Source organism: Lichenostomus cassidix, chromosome 7 (assembly GCF_008360975.1).
Source record: "Lichenostomus cassidix isolate B80296 chromosome 7, HeHo_3.0, whole genome shotgun sequence".
Classification (NCBI taxonomy): domain Eukaryota; kingdom Metazoa; phylum Chordata; class Aves; order Passeriformes; family Meliphagidae; genus Lichenostomus; species Lichenostomus cassidix.
In genome coordinates, this window is record NC_139488.1 from 17,220,692 (window position 1) to 17,236,608 (window position 15,917).

The 15,917-nt window shown below is 44.5% G+C and overlaps 1 protein-coding gene across 2 annotated transcripts; it reads right to left on the bottom strand.

Annotated features, from left to right (window-relative positions):
* Positions 1-254: 254 nt before the first annotated feature.
* On the bottom strand, positions 255-9,509 carry CDCA7 (cell division cycle associated 7). 2 transcript variants are annotated; one of them, XM_085066435.1, is made up of 10 exons: positions 9,394-9,509; positions 7,685-7,810; positions 7,164-7,274; positions 5,483-5,734; positions 5,023-5,100; positions 4,148-4,336; positions 3,633-3,773; positions 3,052-3,201; positions 2,331-2,467; positions 255-2,052 (listed from the first exon to the last, which is right to left on the bottom strand). In XM_085066435.1, exons 1-10 carry the CDS (start codon positions 9,412-9,414, stop codon positions 2,022-2,024), a joined length of 1,236 nt encoding a protein of 411 aa, XP_084922561.1. In that variant the 5' UTR covers positions 9,415-9,509; the 3' UTR covers positions 255-2,021. The 2 variants fall into 2 exon arrangements, with proteins under 2 accessions (XP_084922561.1, XP_084922560.1); XM_085066434.1 differs by having other exon boundaries at positions 4,148-4,339.
* Between the last annotated feature and the right edge of the window lie 6,408 nt (positions 9,510-15,917).

A 15,917-nucleotide genomic window follows, 5' to 3' on the forward strand; every position in this document is an offset into this window, starting at 1 on the left:
AGCACTCTGTATTTTAACCATCACAAGTTAGTCACCAGGTATCAAACAATTCAATCCAAGCAGCATGAATATCAGAGCAAGCCTGGTTCAGGAACACAGGGCCAGGGACAGTAAGATGTCCAAGTCCCACTGCTTCCCCAGGTATGGTGGGAACAACCAACTCCTTTACTTTGCAGCACAGGTTTACCTGAAAGGTGGTAAAATATAAGTACAGCTCTAACAGGCTTTTTAGCAACAGTTCAGAGGCAAAAGTATTCAAAAGCTGAAAATTTTTATTTTCAAAATAAAAAATTTTGTACAGAACAGTGTAGATCTGAGTAAATCTAAATACAGCAGTCTCTGTAATATAACACAACGGTTTCCTTTTAGCACAGTACTTTCACACTCTAGCAATCAGAAGGCAAGCCAAGCAATTAGGAGGAAAAAAAAAACCCAACCACTTTTATCTGTCAAGAACATGTATTTCTAAAATCAGTTCCTTCTTCACAAAATGTACCTAGAGGGAAGAGCACTCTCCACACCTCAGATTGCACAGCTACTCCCACTATAAAAACAGATGAAGAGAGGACAGATTTTCCATAGGACAGATGATTTATGAAACAGACCTGCAAGTCTGAGACATAAATATCTGCTGTTTCTAAATTCCTCTCTCCTCCCCTCCTACACACACTGATGTAATTCCCAGAAAGGTATGAACTGTGGATCATTTTGTATACACACAGTGCAAATACTGCGCAAGCAGGGAAGTCTAAACCCATGTTGATTCTTCTACTATTCAACTGTACATTATTTATAACATTACATTCTAAACCTTATGCAAAGCTTACACAGCAGTTTCCATAACCAAACTAAGCACATTCACACACTTTGTGGTTCTCTGGATGCAATTTTCATGGCACCCTCTGTTCTACAACACTGAGTACAGGGGACCCCCATGCGCACAGCAGACCAGAATTCTTCAGCTCCATTTCTGCTGTCCTTGCGTTTCACAAATGTGAAAGAACCTTCCACAAAAAGAGCCAAACACAGAAACATGTATTGCCCCTTTTCCTGATAATCAAATTACACAAGTTACCGGCTCTCATCCACTTGAAGTTGGCCAACAGCCACGTGAACTGCCCTTTACTTGACCAAGCCCTGGTCTGGAGGTATCCCTCTTCCCCAGGACCACTCCTGACTCTGCAAAGCAGTTCTGCAGCTGCAGCAAGAACAGGCAGAAGAGAGTCCACCAAAACAATAATTTAACACATGGAACATTCTGTTTTACACAGTGGTCACTCCACAATGTGTACCAGTATGTTCACATCACTGTCATCAGTAGGCAATGCTAGTGCTGCAGAAGGCCGTAACAGCAGTGGCCTTCTCTCATCTGAGCAAAACCACAAAGTGCTACCTCAAACGGCTACTGCTGCATTTTTCAATTCAGACAATCTCCCTTGAAATGGTCAGTGTGAACTTCTAGTACTCTATAACCAAATATTAATACTTGAAGACTGCTCAGGTGCAACTTAGAGGGCTTCCTCTTTGAACTCTAGAACATGCTCTCATTTCAGAGAATTCTATGATCCCATTTGACCAATTAAGTGTCTGTATTGCAGAAGGTGGCTGCTTGGTTCTGTGGAGAAAACTGCCCCAAGTTTTCAGAAGATCTCTATCTTTTTGCAACCAATTTTAGAGTGTAAGTAAACCTGCAGCACAGGTCACTGCATAAGTGAAACTAATGGCTTAAAGCCCCATCTCCTTTCAGGAAAAAAAGTTACTGTCATGAAAGCAAGGACTGATGCTATCTGATTTGCAAAGTTGTTTAAAGAGAAAACAATGGCCTGTGGGTGAAGACCTTCATTAAACAGCTTTGCCAAGTATGATTTATACTGAAATAAATGGAAGTTTTTTATCCTTTTTTACCCAAAAGGAGAGGGAAGCAGGGAAGGCACTTTGTAATCTCATTTGATTGAACAATTCGCTGCAGGCAATAATATGATGTTGGTGAAAGACTATGTAATTTAAAGGCAGTCACAGCTTCAGTCTTCCATTCCAAGTTCTTGTTTCAGACTGAAAAACAAGTAAAAACATGAGTCAGCTTGTAGCAAAACACTGTTCAACAGTCAACAGAAGTTGAGAGCTAAAAGGCAGAGTGGATATACCACTTGTTTTGGGTGAGAACCAGGGTATCAGAAAAGTCGTAGGGCAAAATCTCAGATTCTGGAAGCAACACAGACTAATCTTGAGACTGACCTAATGAACTAGGATGTGGACATCTCTGCCCTCCCATTTTTGAGATGCTTATCCCACTTAAAGCAAGCACATCACTGACATAATGGCATACTCACCTTTTTAAGTAGGCATGGACATTGTCAAAGCCGTGGTACTTGGCCAGATAGACCAGGACCCCTGTGGCACATCGGCCATCTCGCTGTCTGCAGAAGCTGCAGTTGCAGATCCCACGGCATGGTGGGCACCTCCAGGTCTACACAAAAGAGAGGTAACAACAAGCCATTTTAGCTGAGCTGCTACGCCAGGTGCAACTCCTACCCACAGCTTAGGAGAGCTCCCTGCTCCACATTGAGTTCTGCAGTGAATATAAGCACTTCATACTTTGTCTAAACTAGTGCAAGAGTACAGATTCTTCAGTCTGTGGGGTGTTAAACTCTCCACTGCCTGCCTTGCACATAACCACAGGAAGCATTCCCCTCTGCTCAACTCATACACCACAGCCCACAACAGCAGCACTTTGTCCACACTACAGTTCCTTTCCATAGGGCATTAAGCTCTACTACTGCAAGGCAAAAGAGAGCACTATTCTGATGCACAAACACAAGAATATTTTGGCTGCTACTCTGTTCCCACACTTTACTGCTACAAATAAAACCACAGAAGTAGTAAATACAACAAGCTGCACACAACACAGTTCGGTGATTCAGGGTGAATCAAGCCAGGGCTGCATTATGTACTACAGCACTGTAAGCAGTTGTTAAAACTCCTGTTGGTAGTGACCAATACACCTGGCTGTGCAAGCCAAGCACAATAAACCAGCAGTGAGCATTGTCTCACCGGGTCCAGCAGGGCTGTTCTGACATCCTCCCCATATCTGTTGCGGAGGCACGGCCCACAGAACTGGCCCCGCACTCCTACGCAATCAGGGTTACGACAGTTTGTCTTCGTGTCTATGGTTTTCTGGCGACACTGATGACAAGTGGATCCCTAGAACACAGGAAAAAGGAACAACACAGTTAAGATGGCATTTTAGCTAGGGGAATAAAGCATTGAACAAAATCTCTTTAGCAGCTAGCAAGGCTTATCCTGAAACAGAAAGCCACCCCGTGAGTTTGAACCAAGACTGTTTTAACACTGCATCTTCACTGTCTGGTAATCATTTTCCCTGGCTGGTATCACTTAGGTATTACAGTTGTTCCAGAGTGAAAGTAAACTAATTGGTTTGGTAAAGGCCATTCTACAAATTCAGGCAAAAATAAGAAGGGACGTTTCAAGATATCAGGCATAATTCTCCCAAAAATCACATCCTGTCTCTCAGTGAGAGGGAGTATTCTCTATTTCATGCTAAAACACAAACATGGAATAACAAGAAAAATTCTTCACAAAGTACACATTTCACATAGTTGAAATATACTCACCAAGGCCCTGTTATACACTTTTTCTCTTGCAGATCCACAAATATTATCCAGCTCTTCTGCTGTTATGTCCTCAACAGGGCGCACAATGTGTGGAAAAGCCATGGCACCACGGTGACCCTTCCTGGGAGTACGGGCTTCATGCTGAATAGCAAATACACAATACTTTTATTATTAGTTTCAGCAAAAATTCTATAAAGGTGAGGATCTTCACAGCAATGCTAAAGTCTTGAGACATCATATATTTACACACTCATCATATATTTAGGCAAGATATAACAGAACTTTGTACAGATGTATGATATGGATGCAGCTTTAGCACCCTCACTTGATCTGTCACCTTCTGGGTGCAGAGATGCTACTGATCTTGCTTCACTCCTGCTAGAGTGCAAGAGGAAGTGATTTTTCAAGGACAAGGAAGGGGAAACGGAGAACATCAACTGCAAATTGCTGTCTTCTTGAAGGGATGCAAAACCACCCTCACAATCCACAAAAAGAGAACTAGACCTTCATCATACCTCCAGGTATTCATCAGACATCTTTCTTCTTCTCACCAAGATGTACGGATCATCTTCTTCCTCTTCTGGTTCAAGAGTAGGAGGACCTTCAATCAAGGACCTGGACCTTGTGTGAGGCCGAGAACTTCGGTCTGGGTTCCTCCTCAAGGCATACTTAGGAGATGAACGTCTTGGAAGTCGCTTTGGTCCCTGCTAAAGTTTAAAAGCCCCTAATGAAACAGGCGAAAACTCAGACAGCTTCTGTCCTTACAGAATTCCTGCCCTAAAGATGCCTTCCTTCCATCTTTTCCAAAAATATGTCTACCCCTGCTCCCAGTTGGAAAACACAAGGTAAGAAGATTCTAAGCAAGTTCATCTTAGGCATTCTGCTAGTCACAGAGAAACAGTCGAAAGCAGCAGAACTCATGTCTATAAGGAGTTGCAATTTATAGCACTGCTCTAATCTTCAAATAAATCAGCAGTGAAATTCATTACATTGCTGATTCACAATCCAACCTTCTTCAAAGTTCCGCTAAATGCCAGGTGTTTTTTGAGGCTCCAAACTCTCAGAACATTCAGGCCTGAGCTTCAAAGTCTGAGCTGCCCCTCCCCCCTTATCTCCAGCCTTTGTATAAATACATATTTACATTGCACCTTGTTTAGTTTTATTGGCCTGTGGAGACACTTAACCTTTATAAATTAATCTGTTCTGCTTTATACCACGGCAAATCAAAAGAGAATTACACAGTGAGGATACCTGTTTTAGGAAGCAATAAAATCCTAACCAGACTTTGATTTGCACCGTTTTTTAAGTTTTTTCATTGAGAATCCTGCTTTGTAAGGTCAGAATTTGACTCATAGAAATCTGAAGGCAAGTACACTAAGTTTATACTCACATGACTGACAGCTGGCAACGATTTTCTCCCACCAAAGATACCAGAAACATTTTGCAACTCGGCCATTAGTTTTGCAAGCTAACAAGAGAAAGAAAAATGAACCAAAGCCTTAAAAGGGTATTTATGAGCTATTACAGACTACTAGGGCAATTGGCTGAAAGTACAATTACTTACAGGAAATGCAGTCACTCTTCAACTCTTTACATTTATGTCTTATTTATGTTCTAGTGACTGCAAGTGATTTGGAAATGTTCAAACTTATTATGTCGTTAGGCTTGCAGCCTATGGATTTTCATATGCCAGTTAAATATATAAATATCAGATTTATATTTTAGGAATGCAAATTTATCTTAATGCATTCACATAATTCCCATTACAGTGAATTTAAACAGAGGTCCCCCAAGAGTCAAGAGGGAGGGGGGAGAAAGGGAGAGTCCCCAGGGAGACATTGAGTACTTGCCATTGCTTTGTTTTCCTTTATGTTTAAAGCTCTTTTTTCTAAAAACACAGCACCCTTTTCTTCAGTGTCAGAGTCTGAATCTGGAACGGACATCAGTGTTTCAGGAACAGGTTCCATCGCACCCTTCCTCCTCTCTGATCTTCGAGGAGGAAACTTCATGGCTACTTTCAGAGGAACGGAGCATTTCTGCCCTCTCTGCTCTATCTCACTTTCAGCCCTTGTATCGCTCTCTTCTGAATCTGACTCCAATTTCTGTTAAGAAACCAGAATGGAAGCATGTAAAACCAAGAGAGCTGCTCTGCAGTTGAGTACAGTCAACAACATTTGTCTGGGGGTGGTTAAAGAGGCTATCTGGCTGAAATCTAGACATCCAGTCCTAGTGTTCTAGTGTGTTTTGGAGCCAGGAGGGAAGGAGAAGGGAGCACAGGGGATAAAAGCCTCTCAAGTCATACCAAACACACAAGAAAAGGGAGTGTAGGTCCAGTTGCAGCAGTCTTAGCTGTCACTTGCAGGTCTAATAGCAAAGATAGTTTGTGTGTGTGGTGTGAGAAAGAGAATTGCCTTTAAAGGGCTCAATTTTGCCACATATAGCATTTGTCCATAAAAAAAGCCACTATGCAGTTGTCTGCACAGGGTCAAACCCAATTTTGTAAGCTGTCAAGAACAGTCATCTCACAGTACCAATGAAAACAAATGAAAACTTCCTTCTAGAGCCAGCCAATGAAATAATTATGAATAAAATCCCAGTATTTTCTTATCTTTGAATTCTAACATCTTGCTTACAAATTTTCCAAGAACCAATGGTGAGGACATAATTTATTTAGTTAAAAGCTCATTTTGCAACAGGCTTTGATTTTTCTTTTTAGACACAGTAACAGTTTTATTTTGATCAGCAGTAACAATGGACATCAAATGGCCATTTTTATTTACACAGTGTTTTTGTTAAGCAGGTATGTGATTCTTGGCTGCACATTATGTGTAGTTATTGATTTTTTTTTCTACTTCTCTATTCCAGCTTTGTGTCCTACTTAGTCTCCTTACTATTGTGTATTATTTAACTCAGATGTGTCTTCTTCCAATTAGATATTTTCTTTTCTAGTCATTCCTCAGCATGTTCTGAAGCTATGACAAACCTGTTTTTGCCAAATGTGGTACTCCTTCGGTTTCTCTTCTGAATATCAACTACTGATCTTTTTAAGCAATAAAACTTATCTTCCACTGATGTCAACGAAAAGCAGGAAGGCAGACTTCACCACCTACCATTATTTCTATGCTGTTGAAAGATGCACAGCATTCCCTGTTACAGTGGCAGAGTGGAAGTCTAACTACATGTCAAGATACACAGAAATTTTTCTGTGGTTTGCTGGAGTCCGTGGGTTAGCCTAGCATTTCATATTGAGGAAATCAGAAGTGTCAAGGTCCAGCAGAGTAACATCCAGCAAGTACAGTTTTAAGACGTATATTTGAAAATACATATGGCAGATTTTAAAGGCTCAGGATCTTGAGTGCTTTTCATGGAGACAAAAAGAAAATTAAACTTCAGCTACTCAGACTGTATATTAAGTGAAATGATGCTTCTTTCTGAAACATTGAACTTTCAAGCTGAAGCTGGCATTATTTTCCAATTAAGAACATGTAAGAATTTAAATATAAAATAGCAAACTAAAATCAACTGTCTTACCAATGCATCTTGAACCTCATTTTCTGAAAAGCCACAGAACGATTCATCATCAGAGGCTTCATGAAAAATTTTTGCCAGTTCTTCTTTAATATCTGACCTAAATTTGCATTTCTACAAAAAATAAAATATTCTTTAGCTGAAGTTATACAGAAAATTATTAACATTTACAAATGCATTATAAGCAAATAGCTTTTTTAATAAAGAAGAAAAATAGTTAAGGCATTTAACAAGGGGTTTCAGAACCACAGCTGCAAATTACTAGGCACCTTAGGTTAGGTGACATTTCAAAGGCTAGAACTGATAGCTAATCTGTTTCCAACAATTACCACCTAGTAGTACAAGTGAAGAGTGAAATAAAATTACGGCATATGGCATAGGTTTGTAACTACCATTCAAAAACATAAGCAAAGCAATTAGTTTTAACTGTGCACAAAACATTCACCACCTTTACTAGCTTTACATTTCTGCAAGCTTCACTAGTACTGCACATATGGTCTTATTTGTTCTTGTGTTGTACTTACTGTGTTTGCAAAATTATCAGAACCAAAACTGTCACAACTGTCATCAGAGGATGAGGATGTTTCCATGGGAATCAGTTTTGTATTTCGAAAGGCTGTGAAGTTTCTCCTTCCTGAACAACCTCGGCGCTGCAAAAGGACAACAGTAACACCATTAAGAGACCTACTGCAGCACACTAGCTTTTAAGAATATCTTTTTATTGAACTTTAGGAGGTTTGAACATTTTAAGATGTTTAACAATCTTGAATGCAAGTCAGCAGAAGAAACAGCTTTAAACAGCTTTAAACAAATTAATTAATCAGCTTTAAACAAATTTCAGAGTTAGAAATGGCAATAATTTTTTCTCTGATACAGTTCTGTTCATTGTTATCGATGAGTTTCATTCAGTATTTAAGAATACTTCTTTTATGCAAACAGGCAAGTGGAAGTAGGTTCATAAATCATGTCATTCCCCTGTCATCATAGCCAGCGATGGAAAAATGTGCAAGTACACGGAAAGTACCTAGAAATCTGCTTTGATTCATTTATTACTTTCGGTTTGAGGCAAACACTAAATATTATGCAGTTCCTAAGGGCCAAAGAATTCTACCCACAGATTTGAAACAACTGTTCTAGGCAAAGCAGCTTGCCGTTTTGTCCATTTTGCCACCGATCTGAAAGACCTTTTTTCATGGGCTGCAGGTTTTCCTTTCCCAGTAAGTGTTTCTACTGGCAGTGACCCGTTTTATCTCCCGAGGGTGGCATGGATGCCGAGGTGCCGCACCCGCCCCGAGGGGCTGCCCCCGCTCATGAGCGCTGCCGCTTCACGGGCCCACAGCGCGGGCCAAACGCTGCACAGGCAGAGTTAAACAGCAGCTGAAACACCCGGGACAACCTGGAGCCCTCCGTGCTCTCCTCGGCCCCGCTCTGCTCGTGCGCTTTGGCTTCACAGCTCCGCCGAGCAGCGGCCCGGCCCGCCCCAGACACACAATGCGCTGTTTGTGGCGCCCGCCGCGGCTGAGGGGGCGAGCAGCCGGAGAGCAGCGCGCCGTGCCTTGCCGTGCCTGCCGCCCCGGGGGGCCTCAGGGGCGGTACAGCCCAGCCCAGCCGAGCCGGGACGGCCCGGGGCTCGCAGACACGCCCGTCCCCTCGGGCGCGGCCCCGCCAGCGGCTCTTCCCGCCCACCGCCAAGATGGTGCCGCCCCCCCCACACACACGCGGCCGGGCCGCCCGCCTCAGCCCCGACCCGACCCCAGCGCCCCTTCCCGCCCGTCTCGTCCCTACGGCTCGAGGCCGTCCCCGCAACACCGCCCACGGCCGCCCCGCACACTCGGCACGGCGGGGGCGATGGGCGCACGGCTCCGGGCCGCCAACTTCCCGCCGAGCGCGGCTCCCAAGCCCAGTCCCCTCCCTACCCCAGTCAGCAGGGCAAGGGCACCGCCATGCGCGGGCCGCCCGAGCACCGCGGCGGGGCGGGAGACCCGAGTCTGCCGGCCCGAGCGGTGGGGCTGCCCCCACGTCGCCCTCCCTGGGGTGCCCAAACTAAAAAGCCCTCCCGCCCGACCCCACAGCCTTCGGCAGCGCGGCTTAGCCCGGCTTGTCCAGGGTCGCGAGACCCCGCAGGGCCCCGGAGGGGCCGCAAGCTCCACAGCCTCCCCTCTCCCCGCAGCAGCAGCGAGCCGCAGCCGTGCGGCGAGCCCGGCGGGCAGCGGCGGGCGCGGGCAGGGCTCACCTGCGGGCGCGGCGGGGCCATGCTGGCGGCGGCGGGGCGAGCGCGGGGAACTGAAGGTTCGCGCCAAAGCGGCTGACCGCGGGGGGCGGGGCCCGGCGGTGCCTTTCCCGCGGTGCCGCCCGCGTCCTGGCAGATGCACCCACAGCCCCGCGGCATCGGGCACCCACCGCCCTCGCCCCGCGCCCGCCCGCCCGCCACTGCTGAGGGGATCAGGAGTTCTCCCGGGATGTCCCCGAAAGGACCAGTGCGGCGTCCTCTTTTTTTTTTTCTCTTCGCGGTATGGGGTTTGTGGAGCTGCAAGGGCCTGGCCCTGTGGCGCGAAAACCTCCCGGGCGGAAGGCGGCGGGACCGGAGTGCAGAAGGGGGGCGGGGGCTGGGAAGTTCGCGTGGTCTCTAGCTCTCCAGTTTTTTTGGGTTTTTTTAATAATTTTATGTGCCAAACCTAGGTTGGTTTCACTCTGAAATAAAAGCCCCAAACTTGCTAGTTTTCCGGGGCAGTGGGGCTTCTCCACGCGAGAAGGCCAAGGGTCTCTGTTCTGGCTGCCCCCAGCAGTGCCCGCACCCAGCACCGCCTGCCGAGCAGTGTGGTACGAGTGCGCTGGGTTAGAGCATCCACCCTGCGGCGCGCAGGCTGCCCTGAGCTCCCGCGGGCGCGGAGGGTCACTTACCAGGCCCCCAGGAGCACAGATCAGCGTTAGCAGTGAGACTATGGGTGACGCCTCTGCTCCTCGGGTAGCAGCAGTCCAACCGAATTTTACAATGAAGTTGGCTGCCTTGCCCTTTGCGATCAAAATACTATTTGAAGACAGGCCAGAAGAAAGTAGATCGGTCATTCTAAACCATTTTTGGTAACGTTTATAAAAGCAAAGTGCATTAAATCAAGTACAGCCGTTAAACACAGCAAAATAACTGCTACGTGGTATTTGGCAGCAATCGTAATGGGAGAAGCCCTGAAGAAGCAGTATGGGATTTGTGGCGCCGGTGTTTCCTGTAATCCTCTGTTTACCCTGCGGTTTGAGCAGGGCTCAATACCAGTGCAACTGTTGCTGCTCAGCATTTCCAGGTGCCTCCCTGACAGCAGGTGAGTCCCCAGTGCAATGGGCAAACCTGTGCCCGTGTAAGGCAAACCACAAACCAGCCAAAGCCTCTAAACAGGCTACAGCACAATAGAGTACAGGAGCCTTCACAGCGGTACTCTATTTTCTGTGGACATTATTCTTCCTGTGCATGCTGCACTTTGTCATGTAAAAGAATCTCCATTTTCAATAAGCCCATAATTACATACTTACCTGCACTGCTGGCTTCTCAGCACACACACAAAAGCAGATGAACTAAACCGGTTCTCCAGAGACCAGACCACACTCCATTCATCTAAATCCATGTTAGTGGAGGATTGCCACCCAGATGGCTTCCAAACAAGACAGCTCAGTTGGGAAGAGTGGGATGTTTTTTGAATTTTGATGTAGTTTTACTACTTTCAGAAAAGATAATCTACAAATACCAGTTTACTTATGTGGAAGAAGAGATGCAGTTTATCAACTATAAAAGCCCTTAACATCTTGAATCACGATTATCAGAATTTTACTAGAAAAGTAGCCAACCTTCACAGCTTTTAAGAGCATCATCTGAAATGTTGAGTACTGATGGCACTAGCTGAAGCAAAACTTCAGACTGCAGTTAATTTTCCATTTAATGCTTAATGCAAACAGCATTCTTCAAATCTTCAAACTACATGTGTAGTCAAATGGCTTTCAAATTAATAGGCCAGAGCAGGGACTTTGTGGGGAATCTGGACAGAACATTTTGTGAACTGTATTGTCAGGGGGTTTTTTAATATGTGAAAAATAATCATTTTGTTGGAAATCGTTTATGTCAGCTCACATATTTTACAGATGACTGGGGAGATGGGAGCAGGAAAGGGAAAAGAGCAACGGGATATTTGTGAAGGGCAGAGGCTTCCCTTGCTGGAAAACATACAGTTTCAGTGACACTCTTGCTAGAGCACAGAGCAAGGGTAACAGAAAATGAAGGTCTGTAACTCAGGAGATGGTTATTGTGACACTGTGATTTCCTGTTTTTATCTTTATGGCCTGCATGCCCCTGATCTGCCCTGCAGGGCCCAGGTGCCTTCAGTGGATGGGCAGAACAAACGTACAAAGTGGCTTTACCATGACGGAAAAAGTTTTCTTGTGCTTGTCAAGACACAGGTAGCATCACTGTCCTACATCTAGCTATTAGTAGTAGGTGAAGACGTGCAAAGCTGCACACGGGTGAGCATTGCATTTTCAGCCACGCTGAAATTAACTCAAATTAGGCTAATGTGAGTGGAGGAAAACTTCCCTGCCCATTCAGTCCCCCAGTCTGGGTCCCACATGGCCTGTCCAGTCCTACCAGCAAGCTCACCCCTCAGGGCTCACATATCAGCAAAGATCATCTGGAGTATTTTATCAGGTGTTTTCAAAAAAATTAGTCTGTTAAGGTCTCATCTGTCCTTGAAATGAGCTGTCAGTACATGGTAGCAGCCCTTGTAAGACCTCCTAAGGGAATCAGCTGAAATTAAGGAGGGACATGCAGTAGATTAGGTGTGCAATGCTTTCTGCATCTATCTTCGGGAATTAAAGTTGTTTATGTTAGGAGCTTCAAGCAGTAGCAAGAACATGGACCTCCAACAATAGCTCCATTGTCAGAAACAATAAATGTGACCTTTGGTCTGCTGGAATGAAGGACAAGTACTGTCCTCCACGTCACCCCACAAGTTTTGGCTGTTGGCATTGTAACACAGCTTTTCTCTCTGGAGGCAGGACTCCTGCTGCCCCGTCCCTGGCTCTCCTACACGCTTCCTATCTTAACTATGGACAACACACTTAATGCTCCTTTCGTTTTTTTTTTAATTAGAGCAATACATTTTTACCTGCTGTGGCAAATGAGTGTTTTAGGACACTCAAAGCATCACTGGCAAAGGTGATGGCAAAAGCATGGTTAATATAAAAGTGAAAGCATGATACAGTTCATTGGCAAGGCTCACTCTGCTACTTACCAGATGGTTAAAGCACACAGAGAAAAATTGTACCGAAGTCTAAAATCAATCTAAAACTAAAATCAACCAGAAATTATCTACATGAAAAAAGGGTAAGGCTAAAAAAGAGTGAGGATAACAAAGAATAAGGGAGACAATCCCATTGAGTCACAAGGTTCAGAATAGACCTCCTTGCCAAACTTAGTCCCACACTTGAGAAACGGTTGAGGCCTAAAAGTTTTAATGGCTCTCAAACTTAACAGTGCTTAATCAATAGCTTAATGTAAACAACTTAATGGAAGATTCTTACAGCATTTACTACAGCACAACAGTTACTCAGTAATAGGCCATACTTACTTACAGATCTCAAATACTTAAGAATCTAGGAGAGCAGCATTTGCCATAGCATATTCACACTCACACAGACCCAAAGAAGTACATACAAGGTATATACATTTGAAAAATTCCTTCTGAATTCAGCAAAGTACTCACATCAGATGCCTTTGCATCTTCTCAACAGGCAAAGGGTTGAGCCTCGAGGAGTGGAGTAGCCCAGGCTCCGTTGTTGGAGATCAGTGTGGTCCCCCAAGTACAGCAAATGTGAGAGTTCACAGGCTCTGAGAGGTCCCACTTGGGGAGGTGCTGGTCACAGCCTGCTGCTGTCCAGGAGGACTCAAAGGGTCTCACTTAGGACTGCTCTTTATGGGGTCACAAAAAAGTTGGCTTTAGTCTCAGTAATTTTCCATCCTGGATCAGTGATTTGGACAATTTGGATCAGTGATTTTCTTTGAAAGTCTGGTAACAAAAATGTTGTTCCATTTGGATTGTTATTCAGGCAAGAAAAATCAGTTTTCAAGGCTGTTTGTTAAAAACAGCCTCACTAGAAAGCATAAGCTACTGGGAGCAGACATTGTTTCTGATAATCTCAAGAGGAGCTTTGCCCAGGTGGTGCTAGTCAAGGCCAAGGCTTACTATTTCTGAGATCACAGTATGGCCTAAGGGTGGGATGCACCACCACACCTGCCTAAAATAGCATGTGGATACATTAGTTAATGTTTGTGTGATGCTAACATTTATTGTGATGAGACTTGCACAGTGACACATATTTATAGATGCAAGCATTTAAAAGGAAGGGGAGAGTGTGGATTGTCATGGCCACAGAGAACCCATAGCACAATGCAATAACACATATCTTAGCTCCATAGAAAAGAATAAGATTGCAGCCACTAATGACAGTAATTAAAAATTTCTGTAAGAGCTGTCCAATCACCTCTTCATCTGAGCAAATTATAGTGTGTTATTGAAACCATTAGTGCAATAAAATGAAGCTAAAAACATTTTGCATTAAAATAATCAGACATTGATTTATGATGTAAATTGTAAATCGGTAACCTATAACACACACTAATTGTTTTTCTCTCTCCTGTAAGGTGTGTTTCTTGAAAAGATCTGATCAAGCATATCTATTTGTTCAGATGTCACCCTCCAGTGGCTCACACTACTATACAAGATATAATAAGGTGTATAATCAGGTAACCTGCTATTGATTGCAATCCAGGAAGGACACACTTGTTCTTACACAGAAGCAGGAGGATAGCCACTTTTGGAGATTTAATTATAACAAGACCTCTACATGTTTGCTGGGCATGAATTTTTATGGAGTACCATTTTAACATAAATTCTTTAACACTGTGCTCTGATAGGTAGAATCAGGTTTTGTAAAATAAATATGTTTAAATATTTAACATGCACAATCAGTTAACAGTAAGACTAACTGTACCAGCTCAATAAAGTACCTCCACAATGCAATTAGTATATTTTTCCTTTTTTTTCCTCTCTCCAAGGAGAAATAGATTTTCTCCTTTTAATTTAACAGGTTTGTGTTTCCTTGTGCTTTGCTGTAATCTTCTTGTTAGTAAAGGCTGGGTGCAAATGCATCCTGCATGTTGAATTGACGGTGGTCATGTCGGATCCTATCTGATACTGTGTTTCTTTGACACCAGCTGGCGAGACCACAAAAATTGAAAGAATAAGAGAAGGAAAACCAAAGGAACAATACAGATCAGTGACAGAAAGAGTGCTGTTGATACTATGTTCATCAGTGCGCTAAGAGAATGGCTGAAATGTGGTTGGTTTTTATTAAAACTTTAATGATTATTCCAAATATAAGTCACAGCAGACCATTTGGAGCCCAGTGCATTATGATGCACATTATGGAGTTTAATTACAGTGCTCATTTGAGTATACTGTGGCTATACCACAAAATGCATAGCAAAAAATGTTGATGGAAAGTAGCTGGTTTTGATATGCAGCAGCCACTTTTAAAAGCTCAAGATTTCAGCCCTTTCATTGTTGGGCTTTGATTTGTATTGCAAATATTTGCAAATTACATTTAGTCACATCATAAAGAAATCACTTACAAAATATTCTGCTAATGTATAGCTGTGGGAAACAGAAGGCTATCAGGAGATAATCAAAAATACTTACTGTAGTCTGTTTCTTTTTCCCTTTTATATAAAGCTTTGCCACTGCCTTTTTGCAAATGTTGATTTGCATTGCCTCTACCAGCCTTCAGGATGAGGTTACTGGGGAGGATGGGAGTGGGAGGACAGGTGGTGGCATAACCTTCTCCCCAGGGATCTCTCTCCCCAGGCTGCTCTCTCAGGAGGGAGGAAGTGAGGGGGACAAGTAGGAGGCCTCCCTCAGGGCTACTGCCTGCCAGAGCTCCCCAGGGCACATTTCAAGTTTTCAGGCCCTTGGGTTTCTTCACAGTGTGAGGCAAAGGCCCTCTGTGCTGCAGAGAGCCCTCCCCTTGCTTGCTATGGCAGGAAAAGGAATGTATGTGTTGATCCCCGGGAATACTGAGCCCCTTTATGCTCCACAGCACGATGTCGGTGTGTGCAGCCTGCCAGCAGCTGCAGAACCACCCGGGAAGGCGCCAGGAGGAGATCCAGCCCTGGCAGGACAGGAGCCCCGGGCTGCTGCTGAGGGGACTGTGGGTGCTGCTGCAGTGGGAGCTGCAGGGACTGTGGGTGCTGCTGCAGTGGGAGCTGCAGGGACTGTGGGTGCTGCTGCAGTGGGTGCTGCTGCAGTGGGAGCTGCAGGGTCTGTGGGTGCTGCTGCAGTGGGAGCTGCAGGGTCTGTGGGTGCTGCTGCAGTGGGAGCTGCAGGGAAGGGCTGCAGCTTCAGCCCCAGCTCGCCTTTCTCCCAGGCCCCTGCCTGCCATTCCTCTGTCCTCTGAGTTGTTCATTTCAAGTGCCCTGTATTTACATGTACTCAAACGCGATCTTGGCAGACCCGTATTAGTGTTATTGCCGTAATAGACTTCTCCTCTCTAACCTATAACTTTTTGCAACAAACTGGCTTGAACTGCTAAGCACTGGCAATTCATTAGATAAGAATATTATGTAAAACCCCTTCTATGGTGGACACATATACAGAAAATAATTCTGTCAGATGTAATTTTCAGAGGTAGCACAGCTATTTGGTTCCATTTAGTGACATGAGA

Coding starts and splice junctions, on each gene's coding strand:
- CDCA7 (XM_085066434.1), bottom strand. CDS start 9,414: ATGGCCCCGCCGCGCCCGCAG. Junction 7,811..9,393: donor TGGCCCCGCCGCGCCCGCAG/GTGAGCCCTGCC, acceptor GTCCTTTTGCAG/CGCCGAGGTTGTTCAGGAAG. Junction 2,053..2,330: donor GTCCATGCCTACTTAAAAAG/GTGAGTATGCCA, acceptor CTTGTTTTTCAG/TCTGAAACAAGAACTTGGAA.